Here is a 22,204-nt window from a genome sequence, read left to right as displayed (position 1 = left end):
CACAGCTAACAGAGCAAAACCAATTAAAAGCTTCATTTGAGAAACTTTTCGGAGTGCAGCGTGGCTCACGTGGGATTTGCAATTAACCCCGATGTACCGCACGCCCTCAGTAACACAGGCATCAATTTTCCTTCAAATGATGAGACGAATAATTCTGACAGAACAACCAGACTGAAGGAGATCCAGTTTACACACGTCATCTGAAACATCACAGTATTGTGCAGAAACGGAGAATAGAAGAACGGAGGGGGAAGAAAAAGCAGTTACGTAAGAGATCTGTGGAAAAGGTCTTTTGTGTGATTGTGTTTGTCAGACAGCTTTCTCATTTCCCTTCTGTCAGAGATGGGATGAGGGAATCTGAGTCATGAAATTACTGTCTTTATATCAAGCTGACTCGAACAACAACAAATGTTCTACATCGCTCGGCAAGCAACTGTGAGTTAATGTCTACAGCTTTCATGGTCAGTTTCAGTCCCGCAGTGCCAGGGAAAAAAAAAAAAAAAAAAACATGGTTTAGCACTAGCATAACTGATTCACACTGCGTAGGGTGCCGTAGTTATTAGCCGAGCTGATCTGCATGTTGTAAAAACAACCTGTTTTTCTGTGTTCTCGCTTTTCACTTTGTCAGACAGCAGAATATAAAGCAAATCTAGCCTTCCAGGAGGACAAATCTGATTGCTGCATGTAATGTAAAGTAGGACATATCAGCATTAGAAATTTCCCCATTGTGGGATGAATATCTTATCTTATGTCATCTTATTTCATAATTTAACACCAATAAGATTTGCTGCAAGAGTAGAATAAGACATTAAAAGGAATAAGGAATAGGAATTCACTATTAAGCCTTGGTGCTAAAATGCATTTAAATGATTAATATTCATTTTTATATATCTGATTTCCAAGTAAAGTTACAAAAATATATATATTAATTTTAAAAAATGCACACTCTGCTAAGAACATCCATCCTTTGTCTTGCTTATTTACCATGTCCACGTTGCGTTACAGTTTCCTGCTAACGGATTTAAAATCAATTACTATTGACCCTTCCCGTCCCTTGGTTCTCCTCTATAATACGAGGGCTACCAACCAGGGAGGGTCAAGGTGTTTCCATCAAGACAGCAAAGAGCATCTTTTTCAAGCTGCTGCTCATGCTGTGTCACAGCGTAACGTGGCACAGCACTGACAGGGGTGAGAAAGTATGCCATCTCTCCCACCCACAGAGCACCGCTCCCTTGGCAACGGATGGCTGTGACATCAGCAGGATTCGAAGTTGTGATCTCCAGACAAAAGGGAGGAATACACTCTTTTCTGTCGGGTCACTCGGTGGCCCTGGTGGGAGATGACGTGTGGTGTATGCAGAACATGGTCAGTTGCTATGCAATGGGTCTGTGGTGAATTCTATAAAGGGGCGTTCAAGTCAAACTGGGACTCGTGATGAAATTACTTATGGGTAAAGGTGTTAAACCGATTTTCACAGTGCGGTTATTAGACGAACATTCGAATGGTGTAAATGTTTGAAAGTAGGCTGTACGTCTGTGAATGAACCGCATGATGCAGTCCATTCAGTAAACATTCAGCAAATGGAAAACCTGATAGCTGAAAATGGACAAATAGCTTTTGTTGCCAACTTGTGGAAGAAACACATCAGTCTGAGGGAGCTGTACACACAATCACTCACGAACACCACCTGCACGTTAGAGGAACTTGGCCCGGAGTTATTGGCACATTCTCTGAGTTTTTGGGGCTATAGTTTGAGACATGAAGGAGAAAGTCTGATCATGGCGCTGGCGGACGTTTTACGCCAAGGTATCGTTTTACCTTGATGGTATCCAGTGTTGGGTGTTACGCATTAGAGTACTTGGATGACCTTTTTGATGTAACGGGTGATCTAACGCATTAGGTCCACCATTTAAGTACTCAGTTATTTAGTTATATTTTCAAAAATGTAATCCGTCATTCCAACAATTTATGTAATCCGTGAGTCAGACAGCAATCATTGTGAAAGTGAAAGTCGTCCTACAAACCACGCCCCTGATAACCCGCCTCCCTTCGTTATTCCTGCTGTTATACCCCTATCTCATCTATGCAGTTTGACTATGCAAGGACTGACGCGCGGAAAACCTAATCACAGCGCCAAAACTCGCGGTGAATTATGAAGAACCGTACTTACAGCCTCCATGCGAAACCGTGTAGATGAGATAGGGGTATTAGTAGTTAACAGATTATGGGCCAAACCTTGCTGAGTGATGATGGTAGAATAATTATAAAGGTCTTGACTAAAACAACATGCATGAGAAATCACAAAGGAGTTTTCATTTTCTGCAATGGAAAAATACTCGAACTAGTTACTTTTATCAGAAAGTAACGCTGTAATGTAACTGATTACTTTTTAAAGACAGTTAATTTGTAATGTAATTTGTTATTTTAAAAACCAATGTCCCCCAACACTGATGGAATCCAAGCCCTAGTAAAATTTTAGGATAGGTGCATTACCGTAGCAGGGGATTATACAAAGTAATAAAGGAAGATTTTACTCTCATAACTGTTTTCTGTTACTTAGGGCAATCAAATGTCCTGTATTGACGTGAACACCCTTGGTAAATATAATGAAAATGAGTACTATCATACTTTAGTCTGGTTACTTGATTTTTTTTTTTTTAAACTTAGCTCAGAATAAAAGAAATAAAGCAGTGGAAAGTGTCTTTCTGCCTTGAGTTGGTGCGATTTTCTTGGCTCTGGTCCACCGAACCATTGCTTTGCACACATTAGCGTGTCTCCTTTGTTAACGTAGCCTGTTTAAACGATTTTAGGGGGGTGTGCTGGATCAGGGAACACATGAAAAACCTGGACTTGGTTGCACTAGGTAAGTTAATGAAGGGAAAAGCAGAGAAAAGTGCTAGAATGCAGCGCTTCGGCACACAGACTGAGAAACAGTCCTATAAAGCCATGTGTAGATGACCCAGCACCTCTGCTCCACCCCAGGCTCAGCTTTATTTGTAAAAGGGATTTTGGGTTTAATCCTACTGAACCCGCAGGTGCTGAGATCGGTAAAAACACGATGCTGGACAACATCTGCACCTGAGTCGAAGCCAAATCATTGAATCTAACTGTGAAAAATCACTTCAATACACAATTAAGTGCGTTAAACATACCTCCTATATTTTCAATTTATTGTCGTATCTACTGAGTAAAGTTAATCTGGTAACAAATATATTAGCATCACTACAAGGCAATCTCTCCTAAAAACCTGTCTGCATAGAAAAAGCATTTATCAAAAAACTGAGCAACACTGCCACGGCGTAACTGCTGCACCTTCCAAGTAAAAGTGATGACCTGCTCTAAACTAAAATAGTACTGCATGACAAGATGTATTGGACTAGAGCATGCTACTGTACTGTACATCCATGTACTGTATTTTTTAGGGGTGCCAGACTATTGTACAACCTGCATGAGGCATGGAGCATTTGATTCTCAGCTCACTATCCGTGACGTTCACATTTATAGCGCACTCGCATGTGAAATATGTCATTGTGCTTTGTGCATTTACATTCTTTCACTCACGTCAAAGCAGCACGTGATTATTCTCTTTATACCCCAAACTCCCATGAACCTGAACAATTCCATTATGCACATCATCCACGCGAAACAAAGCTCTCTTTAATTTCTTAAAATATGACAAAGGCTGCTGACAGCTCTATTGCTCTGTCTGTCATCGGAAATGTTTCAGTGATGGAGGATGGTGTGCAAAATACGGATACACGGAGCCCACCATCATCCGATACTGATCTTATATTCATATTCTCTAAATGAGATTGATGAGATGACTATCTGCCAGCTTTCAGCTGCCAAGTTCTGCCCGACGTTAGTGACGCAAAAGCAGTTGGGTCTCTGTGTCACTGTGTCTTTTTTAAAGCTAGAACATGACGTTAATAGAGGACGGAAGAACTGAAGATTATTCTAATCACCCCACATTTATACAGTACACTGATAACCAGCCATAACATTAAAACCATTAACATTAAAACCACCTGGGTTTACTGGTTTCTCTTGCGCCACCAAAACAACTCTGAGCCCTGGAGGCATGGACTCCACAAGACCTCAAAGCGGTGCTGTGAGACGCAAGGTCAGGCCTCCATGGATCAGAATTCTTTGTCCAAATGGTCGGTCAGATTGAGATCTGAGAAATCTGAAGGCCGGATAAGCAGCCTTAAACACTTTATACGCGGCAGGCCGTGATAGGTGTTCTGATACCTTTCTATTATTAACATTAACTTTTTAATGAACTTTTCAGCAATTTGTGCTACATTAGCGTCTCTGTGCGATCGGACCAGATGGGATGGCCTTGGTCCCCAAAGAAATGCAAGTATTTGCCCCCTTTCTGATTTTTATTTTTATTTTTTTGGCATATTTGTCACAACTAAATGATTCAGATTATCAAAACTTTTTTCTATAGACCCATTTGCATGCCGCTGTCAGCTAGCCTAATATGCTAGAAAAACTCGTCCCAACAATTAATATTTCAGATTTATCCCAAATCCCTCCAAGCATGCGCACGGTTTGAGATATCTGAAACGGCTGCGTATGAATGAAGAGTGAGGCAGACACCAAACAACATTTTTTCTGCACAACATTTAAGTTTTCAACAAGTACAGGTACAAGTTTCAGGGGAGATTGTACCCATCAATTAGTATGCAACAAACCTGACTAATCTTAAGGTCACATTTAATCTGTCTGAATACAGTAGATGTGAGCTTTGGCTTTATGTCTGTCATTTTTTTTATATTCAATTCGAATTCAGAATGATTTAACTATTTTTTTGTAATTATTTGTAAGTACTATAATGAAGCCTGGGCTAAATAGAACTAAGAATAAATATATTTATAAGGATGGTGCACGCGCACACTAAGCAGTCTGATTCGCCACCAGAATTAAATAAACTAAATAAGCAAAAAAACAAACAAACAAACATGCTGTAATCCGTCTAAAAAAAGACGAAGTAAACAAAAGGGACCAGGCAATCTGCTATATTAGATGTAGCTTGTGCAGTAGAAAATGTGCCTTTTTTCCCCCCTCAAGACAACTTTCCTTGATTGAAAAGCTGGACTACATTCACACCCTTGTGATATTTCAACCGCCTCCCTCAGGTGTGAGCAGCGTGAAAGACGCTGCATGTGTAAGAAAGCGCACTGCACTAATGAGATCAGCGGTGGAGCAAAGAGTCAGCCATTAGCATACGAGACTGCTGCCACGCATGTGAGCAGTCAGGCCCATTGAAGCGGCCAAGGTCCTACTGCGTCGGTTCGCAACATCCGAATCAATCACTCCAACACCTTCACCTTCTCTCTACTCAATGACACGAGGAGCAAACAAAGACTTAGCTTGGCGATAGGGCATCACCATGGAAACAGACAAACAGGGTGCATATTAAAACGAATGCCGGCTGCTATGAGCTCCAGAGCCAGCGTTGGGGACCAGCACTCCCGTGGAGACACAGTCAGTGACTCTGATGAGGACAAGGAGACAGAAATGACCTTAAAGAAACAACATGTTGTTCCACTAGAGAGGCGGATTTGGAGACCTCTCTAGTGGAAATACGTTGCAATAATCTCACAATTATATAATGTATATTATACACTCAGCAAAAAAAGAAACGTCCCTTTTTCAGGACTGTGTATTTCAACAATAATGTTGTAAAAATCCAAATAACTTTACAGATCTTCATTGTAAAGGGTTTAAACAATGTTTTCCATGCATGTTCAATTAACCATAATCAATTAATGAACATGCACCTGTGGAATGGTCGTTAAGACCTTAACAGCTTACAGAAAGTAGGCATTTAAGGTCACAGTTTTAAAAACGCAGGACACTGAAGAGACTTGTCTACCGACTGTGAAAAACACCCAAAGAAAGATGCCCAGGGTCCCTGCTTATCTGCGTGAACGTGCATTAGGCATGCTGCAGGGAGGCATGAGGACTGCTGATGTGGCTAGGGCAATAAATTGCCATGTCCGCACTGTGAGACGCCTAGGACGGCGCTACAGGGAGACAGGAAGGACAGCTTATCATCCTCGCAGTGGAAGACCACGTGTAACAACACCTGCACAGGATGGGTACATCCGAATATCACACCTGCGTGACAGGTACAGGATGGCCACAACAACTGCCCGAGTCACACCAGGAACACACAATCCCTCCATCAGTGCTCAGACTGTCCGCAATAGGCAGTCCATGAGGAGGAGATGCACTGCAGTACTTCAAGCAGCTGGTGGCCACACCAGATACTGACTGGTACTTTTGATTTTGAGCCTCCCTTCATTCAGGGACACATTGTGAAACATTTTTAGTTTATGTCTTATGGTGTTGACTCTTTTAGTGTTCATACAAATATTTACACATTAAGTTTACTGAAAGTAAAAACAGTTGAAAGTCAGAGGACGTTTCTTTTTTTGCTAAGTATATAATAATTTGCATTTGGTATTCCGATGATAAACAATAATGATTTACTGTAATAAAACATTCAAACAGAATACTAAGGCTCTCCTGTTCTTCTTACTATTTCAAAAATTTCATTAAAATACATACTTTCATGGTAGTTCGCTGCTTGTCCCTCACTCACTCACTCACTCATCTATACCGCTTTATCCTATATTCAGGGTCATGGGGGGCCTGGAGCCTATCCCAGGAGGCTTAGGGCACGAGGCAGGGTACACCCTGGACAGGGTGCCAATCCATCACATGACACACACACAGACACACACTCTCACACTCATTCACACACTACGGGCAATTTGGAAATGTCAATTAGCCTAAACTGCTTTTCTTTGGACTGTGGGAGGAAACTGGAGTACTTGGAGGAAACCCACCAAGCACGGGGAGAACATGCAAACTCCATGCACACAGAGTATAATCGAGCCTGGCCGGGGACCACTAGCCTGCTAACCATTACACCACCGTGCCGCGCTGCTTGTCCCAACAACAATTAATACTGAATAATTGCTATCAATTGATTCGGTCCCAGCAGGCACGAGCAGGCTCATGAGCACAGCCAAGCACAGTGTTACTAAACTCGCTGGCTAGACAACAGTGGTCAAGACATGACAAGGCCGTGCAGCCTCCCTGTAGTGAATAATTATACTGTCCTGCTGTTGCACCGGAGAAGCCGACACGGATGAGTAGGTTTGCAACATGTGCCAAGAACGATAACTCATCATTTAACACTACATCGTGATTTTGTGCACAAGTAAGCAGCAAACTCCCGAAGGAGCCATAAGGCCAAGACACGAGCATGAGCATGCACTTTAAAGATACATGAGCCATTCACGCTGAATATAATCAGCAGTCTGGATACCCGAAGCCCTCCTTAGACTTGGCACTAACATCTGTCTCGGGTGATCGGATCACAAAGTGGATATGAGTGTGAACGGTGTCGCATGCATCCTGTGATCCAATCACTCAGACCACTTCTGAAGGTCTTCTGGGATGCGTTACATTTATAGAGTCTCAATGACGGCAACAAAAGACCACCAAGTAACCAGTGTTTGTGGTTTGGATTTTCTCTCATTTTTAACTTAAGTATTTTGCTTACCAGAAATTTTGAAACATGCTTATTATTTATTTATATTTTACTTTACCTTTTAAATAAAAAGGCATCTCCAAGTAAATGTTATGTTTGCAATACTGCTTTATTACATATATTATCTTATAGATTATATTTTATATTTTATAATATTATTATATTTTTATAATATAAAATGTATTTGCCTTGCGATGGATTGACACCCTGTCCAGGGTGGACCCCACCTCGTGCCCCAAGTCTCCTGGAATGGGCTCCCAGCCCCCCGCAACTCTGTATACTGGACAAAGCGGTCTAGACGATGAGAGTGAGTGAGATAATATATATTATTATATTTTATAAGCAGTGACATCATCAGAACACTGTGCTGTGCAGGAGCCCATGATGTTATCTTTGAATATTACATTGTTACATCTAAGTATAGAAACAAAAGGGTCAAGCATTAAAGCCTTGAAGTTCACCAACTGTCAGAGGCAAAACAGTGCAAATGCAATGTGACAAAGATTAGGTGAGAGCCCTAGTTTCTAATTTCATGTGTTACACCCTACCTCTAGTTGATTCCAGTGGACCACATATTGAGCAGGACTAATAAATACTGCTCGTTCAGTACAGATAAAGCGCAGCAAAAGCCAAGCAAGATGAAATATGATTCAGAATTAGTAGATAGATATGTTTAATATTTTCCTCTTAAACATAATCATGTTTGGGATAAGCTACATAAAAATAGATTAAACATTTTTGTTAGGAACTTGGACACTTCATACCCACATGTGGCCAAAGTGGCCTGCTGGGGGCAACATAAACAAGTGGTCGCCTTCTAATGTGCAAGGCTGAAAGTTAGCAGAGTGCAGCGTGGCTGTAGTGGGATTTCCAATTAGCAGTCAAGGCAGCGTGGTAATGTACTGCCTGCCTTGAGCAACACAAATGCTATTCCCTTACTGCTGGAAAAAAAACAAGCTATAAAGACCAGAGGAAAAAATAAATAAATAAGAAAAGTGGACAAAAAAAAGACAGCTCTCTAAGATAGTGAGGAGCTCTACTGCATGTGAGTGCCATAACTGTGTCATATGTATTCTACTGGACAGACTGAACAGCCCAGCATCCTTATCTCCCTTCTGTGTGCAATAGGATCAGGAAAAACAAAGGCGAATTTTTGTATGAGAGGCATTTAAGTCAAACCCGGGGGTGAAATTTCTTGTGTAGCGTAAAACCCATGTTGCCGATACAACAAAACCCATGATAACCCTATTGCATTTCAAAGGCCAGTATCATATGTGATACGCCACACCTAACTAAATAATAGATTAATAGATATAGTTGTAATAATCCGAGTTGTTTAGTGAATTAACTATATTTGAAACCCAACATTGAGTCTTTTCTTTAACTATAAATTGTTGCCTGCACTCATGCCTGCCAATGAAGATAACGTCCTAGACAACATGTTTTATGGAGTACATCTTTGAGTTGAGGTTGACCGTTATTAGCACAGATGGAGAGGGAGTGCCACAGGGTCACCTCTATGACTCACCTGGGTCTGAATGGTGCCATTGTAAAAAGATTTATGATGATATCTTTATCATTCAGTGATTTTCTCAATTTAATTGCTCATGATTCATTTAAAATATTATTAATAAAATAATAATAATAATAAATAAAATATTTTTCATTGAGAAAACAGACTTATGTTCTCAATCAGACTGAGATAGCAAGATATTCTGGCATTTAGGGACCCCAAGTTGGTAAACGCTCCTGTCGCATGACCTTAACCTTCCACCATTTCCAAATAAATGTTTTATTTTTCTTTAAAAAAGTGATGATTGGCAAGGGGAAACACTTGTACAAAGATGCATAACTAAAAATGAACCGATCAACCACATTTGTTGCTAATGAGCTGCTGCAGTAGAGGAATACTCTCTCCTGAGGCAGGATATTTGCATTCTAGAGAGCATTTAATTATATAAACACAAATCCGGTTTAGAAAGAAAGGTTCTACGGAAGAACAAGCTACAGTATAAAACTTACACAAGATTACCACCAAACCATTTTTTTCCAGGTACGTATGCAATCATCAAGGGGGCAACTCCGGTTCTGGAATGAGTCCAACGCGCAAGTGCCAAAGCGTGCAGTTCCTCAAATGACCACTAAGTCCAAAAGTGAGTAAAACCCCGTAAACCCTATGTTAAAATGCTAAATGTTGTGATAAATGTTAAAAACTTTATAACTGAAATAAACATGGTTACAGCTTGATACAAAACCGTTTTTGGTCTTCAAAGCTAAATTTACATTGTTAGTTTCAAACAACAATCAGTTCTGAGCAAGCAATCTGACTGAATAAGAGATATTTCACAAGTGGTGACAATGAACCCTACTGTGACGTTTAGCTATATGAATCTGACCATGTCCCAGTGGTCCTCTAATAACCCATTAATTACCCTAACAGTCAGTTGCAGCATTGGTGAATGTAGGTCGGTACGGTCAGCAGTGCTGAGGAGAGAGAAGCTACTCTGCCAGAACCAACATTCAAAACCAGTCACAGAAGCACTTTCAACAAGAAAATACATCTGGTAATGTTATGTCATCTTAAAAAACACATTGACTCTTTAATAATTGCTTCCAAGTCATTCTAAATCTCATCGTTTTTTTATTTAAGGCTGAAAAGGTTGTTTTCTCCTGACGCTGTTTAGCGTACTAGCTTTGCACTTAATGATAGGTAAAATTTAACTCTGAAACACAGAAAATCAACGTAGCTGATATTCTAAAGCAAAATAAGTATAAATATAAAGAGAAACTTGTGATTTATAAGACTGTCCACCACCTTCATTATTTATTCTCCTCACACAGCTGTATTGCAGGTGTCAACCCACTAGCTGTCTGCTATGCATCAGTTTAACTAACCGGCTGTAATTTACCACAGGAAATGTATGAGCTGACACAGGAAAACATGTTGGATATGAATAACAAAGGTCAAAAATTGACATTAGCCACTGTAGCGTTTTAGCTGAGCTAAAGCTAAGATAGCTAGATTGTGGTAACTTAGGTACATACTGTAGGCACGTTCCAATCAACAGCAAGGTGCTTTTCGCTCTGCCCATCCATGGATTAACTGGGATTAGGTGAAGTGAACTACTGCCAAGATGGTCGACGAGCAGATCTCCCACAGAACGGTCCTCCAGAAAACCAGCCGAGGGTTTGTCCAGTTCTTATACCGCCTGTGGCAATTATATGTGTGTCCATTACACTACGGGACAGGTTCTAAAAGATCTTTATTATTATTTGCAAGGACAGTTGGTTTATGGACAATTTCTAAAATAACAAATCAAAGCAGGTGGTAGGACAAAGCTGTCGGTTGTCTAAAACACAATGTGGAGCATGACAAAGCGGCTTTACTTTAGCTGCCAAAGGGATTGTGGGCTTAAACCTGGAACTGGCAGGCGTCATGTTCAGTAAAACATTTTCATAGTGGCTGGAGCCTTTGCAAAAATCACTTCACTATAGGGTTAAGACATTTAAAATACAAACCAAAGATTTTATTCATTCGAGCAGGTTTAGTAAAGGCAGCCTTATGGCAACACATGATAGTCTTGTCACAATATAGTGCTTAGGGATTTCGTATGCTTCATCTCTTCACGAATTTCCGAATGTAAACAGGCAGGAAGATAGCTCCACTACAGAGCAGATAGCAGCCTCAGTAATCAATGGTGTATGAAAAACTCAATTTATTTCAAATCTGTAGGACCAGAACCTGCGTTAAATATGTCCTTGTTGTGTCTGATTACACCCATGAAACTGGAATTTTAGGGGCACTGAAGCATTTGAGTTTTGGCTCATTGCCAGTTATGTTCACAAACATACACACACACACACACATATGTAAGTGGTATATTTTATCTACAAGAGCTGAGTGCTTGGTGCATCGACGCAGACTTTCAAAATAATCTCCCTGGATCATCTTAAATATACGATAAAGCCTACTGCCAGATGTACTGTTTCTGTCTGTCAGCTGAAATAGTTTAGTGTTGGAAGAAGGTGGACAAAATATGATTGTAGGCATCTTCATCAGTTTCAAGAGCAAGAGCAATACAGCTTTAGGAACGCTTTTTTGATATAAGACTAATATTAGTCCTCCTGCCTGGCAGTTCCAACCTCAGGATCCCTCTACCGATATATTCACAATCTCTCCTCTGAACATGTCCAAACCACCTCAATCTGGCCTCTCTGACTTTATCTCCAAAACATCTAACATGGGTTGTCTCTCTGATGAACTCGTTCTTGATCCTATCTAACCTTGTCACTCCTAAAAGAGAACCTTAACATCTTCAGCTCTACCTCCTGTCTGTTCTCCAGCGCCACTGTCTCTAAGCCGTAGAGCATCGCTGGTCTCACCTCTGTCCTGGACACCTTTCCTTTCATTCCCGCTGATACTCTTTCGTCGAAATCTCGTTACCAGTGATGATTCTCTTTAAATAAAAACTTTCAGTTTTCTTAGAGTATTGTTCCAAATTTGTTTGCAGATATCCAAACGCTTCTGTTGTTCTTCTGTAAGTTGTTTCGGCACCACATACACCCTCAGTCTAAAACGAACAACAGCACGCTGCTCTTCTTTCGTGCAAACCACAAGAAGGCATCCATTTTTGCTCGCACCGCAGTTAGCAGAGCATGCACAGCAGTGACTGGACAGAGAGTAGCTTTAAACGGAAAGTGCTGATAAGACACTGTGGCCAACAGAAATTTTAATGTAATGAGTGCAGATAATTTTTTCGACTCGTAAATTGTTATAATATGCAGAATATCTGATCAATAATGTTTTTACATTACCATGAGCATGTCTGGCTCTTTTGCACTTACCAGCAGTTAAGTAATTGACCAGAAATTAATATTCATTAAAATAGGACATGGTCGCTACTATATTAACTGAAATCCCAGACAACTGCAAGCATGAGCTTGAATGCCCTGCAGACATCATACGAATCCTTTATGCTCACATATCAGTCTTGTCATTACAATCAATTACAAAACACCTTTAGATTGTCAGCATTCACAATACTTAAAAAAAAAAAGATAAAGAACTCGTCTAAAAACAACATTTTTTTAAAATTTTTAATTCTTCTTAAGTACACTCTTCTGAATTCAAAAGTTAAGGAAAAAAAAATCCTCAGGTATTTCACAAAGAAGTAAGGCACGTTTTTAGTCAGTCATATTTTGAAAGGCCTCTCCAGGGTCTGCGATTGCTAGTGGCCCAGCAGTCAGTGAGCAGCGTGACAGACTCAGCAGTGAATATCTAAAAGAATGCACGGCATTAATGAGATCAGCCGTGGAGCCAAGAGTAAGCTATTAGCATACGATACTGCTGCAACGCATTTGAACAGTCAGATCCATTGAATCAGCCAAGGTCCTACTGTGTCAGTTTGCAACGTCCAATCAATCACTCCAACACCTTCATGTTCTCTCTATTCGAAGATACGGAAAAATATAACGACAGTGCATCGCTATGGAAACAGCAAAACAGAGTACAGTCTCAAACGAAGGAAGCAGAGATTCGGCCTTGATTTGCCTCTGGCCAAAGTAGTACATATTCATGAGATGAATGCAAATGAGAGGGGAGAGTTCTCTGTTGTCACAGTCGGCTATAATAAGGCTGATTTGACTCAAACAGGTCAAAGGTTTTTGTCTGTGCCCACAGAGGAAATAAATTAATCTTTTTTCTGTAAGCTAGTAGAAAAAAAAATATTTTTGTAAAAACTGTAGCCTTTCAGGAAGACTCAACTGTTCAAAGTGTGCTTGAATATTAGTGCATAAACACGCTTATCACTTTTTCGTAGCTGCTGTTATGATTGACATTTTAATTTACCTGCATCAAAACCACTCATCGAAACACCTTGTTGATGAGACAGAATGGTCATTATGGTCATGGAGATTGGCCAGATTGCTTTGAGCTGACAGGAAGCTAATAGTGACCTGTCTTTATAGCCTGATGCTGAGGAGAAAGGCATATCAGGACAAAGAGCACATCAAACCCTGAGGCAGATGAGTTAGAACAGTAATGCTGAATTCCACTTCCACTACTATATATATATATATATATATATATATATATATATATATATATGAAATCATTCAGTATTTTTATATATAACCTAAAAATTAATAAATAAATAACATTACAGGTGAATATATGCATGGCTGTAAAGAGAAAAAATATATAGTACAAGACAGACCAGTTTTCAGATGGAAACAAAAAACCTAGACGCTCTTGGCAGACGCTCTTATCCAGAGCGACTTACAAAAAGTGCTCTAATGTTTACATCATTGGATACATACTTACACTGGGTTAACTAGGTTGATAACTAAGTGCCATTAGTCCAATGGCACTTGGACGTGTTTTTTTTTTTGGGGGGGGGTTAGTCCAAGTACTGGAGAAACAGATGCGTCTTGAGTCGTCGTTTAAAGGTAGTCAAAGTCTTTGGTAGCACTTTGTCACACTTGCTCCTTTCAATTTTTATGCAAATCCTAGGAGTGTACATTAGGTTTTTTGTTTCCATCTGAAAACTGGTCTGTCTTGTACTTTTTTTTTTCTTTACAGCCATGCATATATTCTCCTGTAATATTTATTTATTAATTTTTTATTATATATGAAAATACTAAATGATTTTGTACATAATATATATATAAACATATATAACAAAATTGGTACTTTGTGTATATATACTGTGACAGTGATAACCACTGTCTCCTCTATGTATATCGTAAATGATTGGTTTTGTTGCAAATTAAACAATTTACAAATAAACTCTTTTAATCTGGGATAACAAGCTAAGGTTGTGCAATTTGAGAATTATATTCTTACAAGAGGAACAGGGTAATGTAAAATACTTTACATGCGTGTGAATTTTTATTTACAAATAGAAACAATTTGTGCTTACCTAGAATCTAAAATAACAGCATCAGGACAAACAGGGTATTCATTTAATTACTTAAAATGTTCCTGTATTTAAAATTTCAAAGTGACCTTATCATTTAAGACCAGAATATCATTAGAAAAGGAAATTTACAAAATTTGGCAAATGTACTCGTCCACTTACAGAAGTGCCCTTGAAGTCTGAATCAATTACTACATCCTCATACTGGTTTAATAAGCCATGGATGAAGAGTACTATCAGCATAAAAATCTTAGTTGTAAAGGGAATTTAGTGATACAAGCACACAGACAACACTAAATGGTTTTCATAATAAAGTGCTAATGTAAGTTGTTTAGGAACAGGCAAATCTTCATGAAAATGCAAAACAAAATGAGATAGCTTAATTTTCCTCTTATTATTATCTTTGGAAAAAATAAATAATCCAAGATTATGGCTAAGGCTGCAAAGTTTGAAATATTCCAACTACTTCTTAAAAAAAATTAATTATAGAAAACCATGTAAACAATAGAAATTTGCATGTGCAAATGAAAAAAAAAAAATTACAAATGATTATAAATAATAACATTAAAAGTATTTAATTGATTATAACTACAGTATTAAGCTACCATGTAGTTTTGATGGAGACGGCAGAAATGCTTCTTACTCTGTGTTTCTGTAAAGCTTTAGGTTGTGAGTTACTTATTTGAGACATACATATCGGTTGTTGTGTTGCGCATAAAAATTGCACTATAATCATAGAGTCACACAAGAAAAGATAAGAAAAGTCCCTGGCCATGGAAGAAAAAGTAGCCCAGCCTTAGCATGTGATGTGACAAACTGCAATTTGCTTTTAGGACAAAAACTATAAAAAAATAAAAAAAAATAGCTGATGGTGCCGTGATAGCACTAGGCTAAAAAGTACAGGGTCTGAATAACGATGGCTCAATGGTCTCACTATTGGTAGCTTAAGGCTCTTACTATTGGCGGCTTAAGGGTCTAATTAATGGTGGCTTAACGGTTGCTTAAGGGTCTGTCTAGTGGCGGCTTCAGGGACTGAATAACAATGACTCAAGGGTCTAACTAGCAAAAGCTTAAGGAGCTGACCAGCAGTTGCTTAATGGGCTGACTAGCAGTAGCTTAAGGGTCTGACTAGCAGTAGCTTAAGGGTCTGACTAGCGGTAGCTTAAGGGTCTGACTAGCGGTAGCTTAAGGGTCTGACTAGCGGTAGCTTAAAGGGCTGGCCAGCGGTAGCTTAAGGGTCTGATTAACGGTGGCTTAAGGGTCTGACTTTTGGTGGCTTATGGGTCTGACTAGTGGTGGCTTAAGGATCTGATTAGCGGTGGCTTGAGGGTCTGACTAGCGTTAGTTTAAGGGTCTGACTAGCGGTAGTTTAAGGGGTCTGATTAGCGGTGGCTTAAGGGTCTAACTTGTGGTAGTTTAAGTGTCTGACTAGTGGTGGCTTAACGGTCTGACTATCAGTAGTTTAAGGGTCTGACTATTGACGGCTCTACCTCCACTATTGAGTTCTTCTTGAGTTCTTTCCGATACTTAATAAATTACAAAAAAAAAAAAAAAACATTTAAAGTAAAAGCCTGATAAAAGATTCTGAAAAATATGCAGGATATCTACATACAAAAAAAGGCTTCCTGCAAATGCAGATGTGTGTGCTTGAATGGCATAGGAGTACACTACATTTGTCTTACTTGACATCAATTAACTTTGCAAAGCTGTAGTCAAGAGTCATTGAGAATGCATTTACACTAGACTGAGCAAATGGAGCATTTCCAGTGTGTTTCACAAAGACTCGATTTCTCACCATCACCTGAAAATAATTTAGAAAGCACTGAGACGGTATTATAACAGGAATTTATGAAATAAGGCAGGTTATGTGATGTTTTGTTCTTAGACATTGATTGCTGGGAGTTCATTCATTTATAAACATGCATTTTTAAGAACACAATGTTGCTGTGATAAAAGAAAAGCTTACAGAAACCAAAACTTGTATGACTGCCTATGCCACTTTTGAATGTGGATCCAGAAATCCTTACATACAGTAAAACCTTGGATTATGAACATAATTTGTTCCAGAAGTGAGCACATATTTTAAAACACTCGTAAACCAAAAAATAAATACATAAAAATAAATTTAAATAAAGACATAAAAAAAGTAAAAATAAATCCCGATAGAAGTCTTTCCGTTTATGCGCGCAGGCACTGTGCGTGTGTGTGTGTGTTGTGTGTGTGTGTATGTATGTGAAGCTAAAGTAAGAGAAGAGGAGGAATCAGACCCTCCCCTCTTCCTCTTCTCGTCTTACACAGTAATGCTTCTTCCTCTCTTATTTGAGGCTTCCAACAGACACACACACACACTAACAGAAAGACTGTTTTATTGAAAAAAATTAACAAGGAACATCTCTAATGACACTTGCGTCAGCGCACACTAACAGAATCACTGCTGTAAAGTAAAAATACAACAAGTTAATCTGCACTTTGAAAAGAATCGCAACAGAGCAGTGTTTCCATTAAAGAGAAAGAGAGTGTGTGTGTGTGTGTGTGTGTGAAGGTGAGAGAAGGAGAGAAAAAATAGATCTTTAACCTCTCTAATAAGACTTTCTTTTGCTTTACACACGCACACACACGTTTGTGATAATAAACAATTACTGCAATGTGCCTCAACATTTGATTTTATGAAAACTAATAAGCTCAGACATGAAGTTGATCCAGAACATGGTGTAATTACTGCAGCATTACACTGATGATGTGTATCAATTTAGTCCCAATGCCAATTCTTATGACAAAGTTTCTAAGGAATTTGTCAAATATTAGCAATGACCAATGAATGTTCTCTCATTATGCTATATACTTTCGGAAACCTTGTAACTTGTTTTAACTGACGTTTTGATGTAATTAAAAAAAAAATTGGTTTAATGATTAGAATCACAAAATTGCTGCACGTTTTAGACAGTGATATCCTTGTTGTGCTCTTGGCTTTTTTGCTGCTTTAGGTATTCTGACTGATCCCCTTAGTCCTATGATGAAACATTTCTATCTTAATGAGTGTGGACTTTTCAGGGATGTCTCTGCCCCATAAACAGGGCGCAAGTGCTCACTGAATGGTTAAATCAATACATAACAACATAAACTAATTGTTGGTTGAACATAAAATTATGCTTCTATCGCACAACAGTTAGATTCCACTGAGTAATCTGATTAGGCGAGAGGCGTTCCGAGTGGTGATATAGAGTGTACAGTAACACCACTGGGACATTTAACCATATGTATCAGTCCATGTGCCAGGTGTTCTAACATTACGCTAAATATGCTAACTGTCGGTTGCAATATTATGTCACTCAAGGTTGTGCTGCTGTGCTGAATATTAGCACGGCTATGAAATCCTTATCACTCAGGCAGCGCCTACGACCACATCAAAGCTATGCTGATATTCGGTACAACAGCACTCGCTCCCGTGTGATATTGCTCAAACTTCTTATACAAGGGATATTTTTGGACTTTAGATCAACACTTTGGATTAAACCCTGCTCCTGACCTCCAACATCAAAACACCACCTGAAGGAATATCTTTAAGAAGTCATCCCAGAGACTTATAGAACCTCTGATGAGAATCATTCTAGTAATTAAAAGTGTTTCAGTGCATTTTAACTTTAAATCATTGTCCATTTCACTTAAAATAAATTCTAAAGACATTTAAAACTCCCACGCCAATAGTGGGATGCTGTGAAAGTCATTTCACAAGTCTGAAGTTGTGGCCATTACACAGAGCACTATTTAAGACGTTCAAGTTCACTGAACCAAAATCAGGTGCTTAATAAATAATTCACATAACTAATAATGTAGTGGCAGAGAAATTTCTCTTTGGGCCACAAAGTCATTAAAACCTACTGGACTAAATCATTTGGAGGAAGTAATCAATTTGAACCAGGGTGCAGTGACTCAATTCATCATAGCGGGAAAATAAACAGCCGAAATGAGTCTGTGATGAACTTTCATGTCCTTTCCCAATGAGGTGAAAGAGCTACATTAAGACAGAGGACACAGCGGTGTTTCAAGGACCGCAGAAGAGTTTGTGCACGAGTAAAAGAGAAAAAAAATCGCTTAGACAACTGAAGCGTCCCTATAATGTGATTTACTGGATTATTTCTGCGGCGTCTTGTGTTTATAGCAATCAATATGACAAAAGCACATTTTTGCATTTTAGGCAGAGGCAAAAATAATCCAGGCTTTAAAAACCTTTAAACTATTATTCTTCAAATGCATCATTCTGCATAATTTTCTGCTATTATTATTGTCATGCAATCCTATGGTTACACTTATTTTATATAAAAAAAAAAAAAACATGATAGCCGTTGTTTCATTACCACTGTGGGCCGGAAAATAAATGACTCAAAACGATGTTTCCTCTCTCGGACGCCTTTTTATTGACAGTACTGAGAGTAAATCAATACTGGGCTACTTTTACCTAGCAGCAGGTAAAGCCAATTATATACCTAATTAATGGCTTGTGAAGCAAATGACGCAACGTAAAATTTTTCTAAAAGAAATTTAACTCCGAAGCAAATTGCAATTAATGAAAGTGAATGAAAATGATTTCTGCTGCTTCTCTGCTGTTGTCATGCTGAGACCCCCTCTCGACTTCCCCTGCCTTGCATTTGAGGAGAATTAGTATTAGGCCATCTTCACATTACAAGCCACATTGTTTAGTTTCAATGTTTTTGCTCAGATCGGATTCGCATGTTACGGCAGTCCACGTTCATGATTACAATAATTGACTTTAATCTGACTCTAATGTCTGGCGTGTCTGTCCTCTGAAACTGCACTCTTGAGTATATCACTTTGTCCTTGCTTACGTTTTGCCTCCTTAAACTTACTTGGCTCTTACTTTTGGATGGCCATATTTTGTCATTTTCTTTATAATGATCTCAAACACTGCTCTATTTCTGTCGATTCCCTCCAGTTTTGCTAGGATAAACCCATTACACCAAACGTCCACTAAATCATCCATTTCATTTTCCTTCTAGTGACTACATTCTCTGCAGTCTTCCTTTGTTGGAATAAATTTTTTTTGTGGCAAAACCATGCTTAGTATTAGTATTAGTTTAGTTTCCTACCTGTGAAGTTTGCAGCAGAAAGATATAACCAGGTGAGCGCTGGAATAAAAAGCAAGGCGACAGATGCAGCCAGGAACTTCCTGCGCCCACGACACATTCCCAGCATCCTCCGGTGCCAGAAAGGGGGGGGGGGTCGATGGGCGTTCAGGAGGCTGAAAGACCTCTGTGTAGGCCGTAAATGTTCACCAGGTTGCACATTGCATTGTCTACAAAGAAATAAAGGAAACACAGAAAAAAACCTGATGAATGTCAATCTGACATTTTTTGCCAACAGGCATGTCTTTTTGAATATGATGCACATACGCTAATTTTCTCTCTTTGTGAGCAATTCATTTGACTTGTGGGGAACAACACAGAAAGCACGAGTGTAGGCAGCATATAAAGGTAAAAGAAATTATTTGGGGCTTGACTCAGCTGTTCCATACATCTGTGAGATGGGTCTTTCAATGCGAATAAGTGATCCATATTACTGTCAGAGTACAATATCCTGGCTGAGTTTAACTGCAGGTAAACGGGCTTTACAAGCACAATCTGTCTTCTGTGTTGTACTCTGGTTTTGAAGGGTGACTAACACCAAGGCCATTGAAATGATGGAAGAGAAGAAAAGGAATTAAAGAAAATGAATGTGTGGCTTTAAAAGAAAGAAAGAAATGAGGGAAAGAAATGAGAGTAAATAATGGACCAATACTAAGGTTATTTCTTTTTTTAAATTCTGTGTGCTATTAGAGTGATGATTACTGTATATATGTGATTTTAGTTTATTATTTTTTTAATAAACTAATTGGCCGAGGAAGCTCGGCCAATCAGCTCTCTTTAGGCTTCCGGCTGCAACAGGCTACAGCATCACCTGGGAATCGAAGTGATCTCCGAAAATAATAGGGCGAGCACTTTACCACTCCGCCACTCGGGGGACTTATAGGTGAATTATAATTGGACTTTTAAAATGCATTATATTTAATCAAAATGTATTATTCATAATATTCATGTTATTAGGGCAGGCTTCTCACCTGCCATGCAAAAAGCCTGGGTTAATTTACCAGCCAATGGCCTAAACTAGATTAACCAAATGTTCAAAAGACAAATGTTTAAAAGTTTATTGTCTATGGAAACATACATATACGTGTATATGGGAAATATACAATACATCACTCATCATAGCTACCAGGCTTCCTTGTTGCTGGCAAAAGATTTCCACTAAGGCATTCTTTTATTTTTCTTCTTCTGTCGGAAGCGGCGACTTCAACCACGTTGCAATTCGAACTGGTAAATTGTGACTTCCAAAAGAGGCTGAGTGCAGCAGTACAACAGTCTGTTTACGCAGCAATATACTGACAGTACCCTAGACTCCTATCAGATGTTGTCTGAATAGTGATCATTCTCACTTGTATATAATCAGAATATTCAGTGTGACTTCATTTAAAGTACAAACGCGTGAAAATAGCCTAGATAAAGCTGTTGGTCTAACTATTTTATATTTGCTTATCACAGTATATCATTATGCAATATATAATACCTTATATAGAAAATATTGAATATAAATCTGTGTATTTGTGAATGCGTTTAGTTTTGCTTCACCCTTGCATTCTACATTCTAAGTTCCTTAGATCTATAAAACTGTCACATTCTTTTTAGATAGTGTGACAGTCTGTCACCATGGCAACATCACCAGTCCTTATTTTACCTGAAAAGTCTTACTGCTTGGCAAACTAAAATAGTGTCAGTGTAAGTGAGAAACTGTGACCAGCTCTGTCTTTCTTGCTGTGCTGCTACAGGACCAATAGGTCTAGATAACTATTCTGTATCTTAAAGTCACCATTTTGAACAAACAGTTAAACTAACTTACCTATTTACCTCATATTTACTAAATGGCATAAAGCTAGTTTATACAGTACTACATACAGTAGATGCATGTCGCGTATCCGCATAGTAGCACAAAGAAGGAGGGTTTATGGGTAAACAGGATCTCAGGAATTACATTGTAATTAGAACAACATTGAACAACAGGTGTATATTCACTTGCACTAGGTAAAGGGACCCAAGCCACCATGTGAACTAAGGCAAAAACGAGCAGTTTAATACATCAAGCCTGTCAAGCAAATCTTCAAGGCAATTCAACGTCTGTTTTTGATGGTTATGCTCGCCCATATATTGGTCCAATATTGATAAAGAAGCACTTTTGCTAACAATCCTTCTACTGCCACGTCACCGCATACACCGGTAGCAAAATTGTCAAAGGATTATTTTAAAGTGCCGCTTTCATCTGAGAAAATCTCTCTCAAAGGTCAGGAGTCAGTCTCCATTTACAGTCAATCATTGAGCACCAGGCAATTAAGTGCCATTTCACACAAAAATCCATTGGCAATAAAGACATCATGCCTGGATTATTGTTGCAAGATTGCAAACTGATAACATCAAATGACTTCTACAGGAAAATCAATACATTAGTCTGCTTGTTTATGGCGACATCTCGGATCGTTTAAAGCAAGCCTTGGGAAAGATAATAGCATCTATAACTTTTGCAAGCAGAAACAGCGACCTCCTACATGAGTGCAAGCATGAGCTTTTTTAAATACACATCGTACTGTATACAATGTATACGCACTGAGCCA

At 38.9% G+C, this 22,204-nt stretch overlaps 1 protein-coding gene across 1 annotated transcript in view; it reads right to left on the bottom strand.

Annotated features, from left to right (window-relative positions):
• The window catches only part of LOC128534421 (xylosyl- and glucuronyltransferase LARGE1), a 74,099-nt gene that overhangs the window by 46,564 nt on the left and 5,331 nt on the right, over positions 1-22,204 (bottom strand). The window contains exon 2 of the mRNA XM_053508846.1: positions 19,596-19,801. Within this exon, the coding sequence (XP_053364821.1) occupies positions 19,596-19,701 (106 nt within the window). The 5' untranslated portion in view covers positions 19,702-19,801. The remainder of the gene's footprint in view (positions 1-19,595; positions 19,802-22,204) is intronic.

Source organism: Clarias gariepinus, chromosome 12, assembly GCF_024256425.1.
Source record: "Clarias gariepinus isolate MV-2021 ecotype Netherlands chromosome 12, CGAR_prim_01v2, whole genome shotgun sequence".
Lineage (NCBI taxonomy): Eukaryota > Metazoa > Chordata > Actinopteri > Siluriformes > Clariidae > Clarias > Clarias gariepinus.
This window is presented reverse-complemented; position numbering and strand designations above follow the sequence as displayed.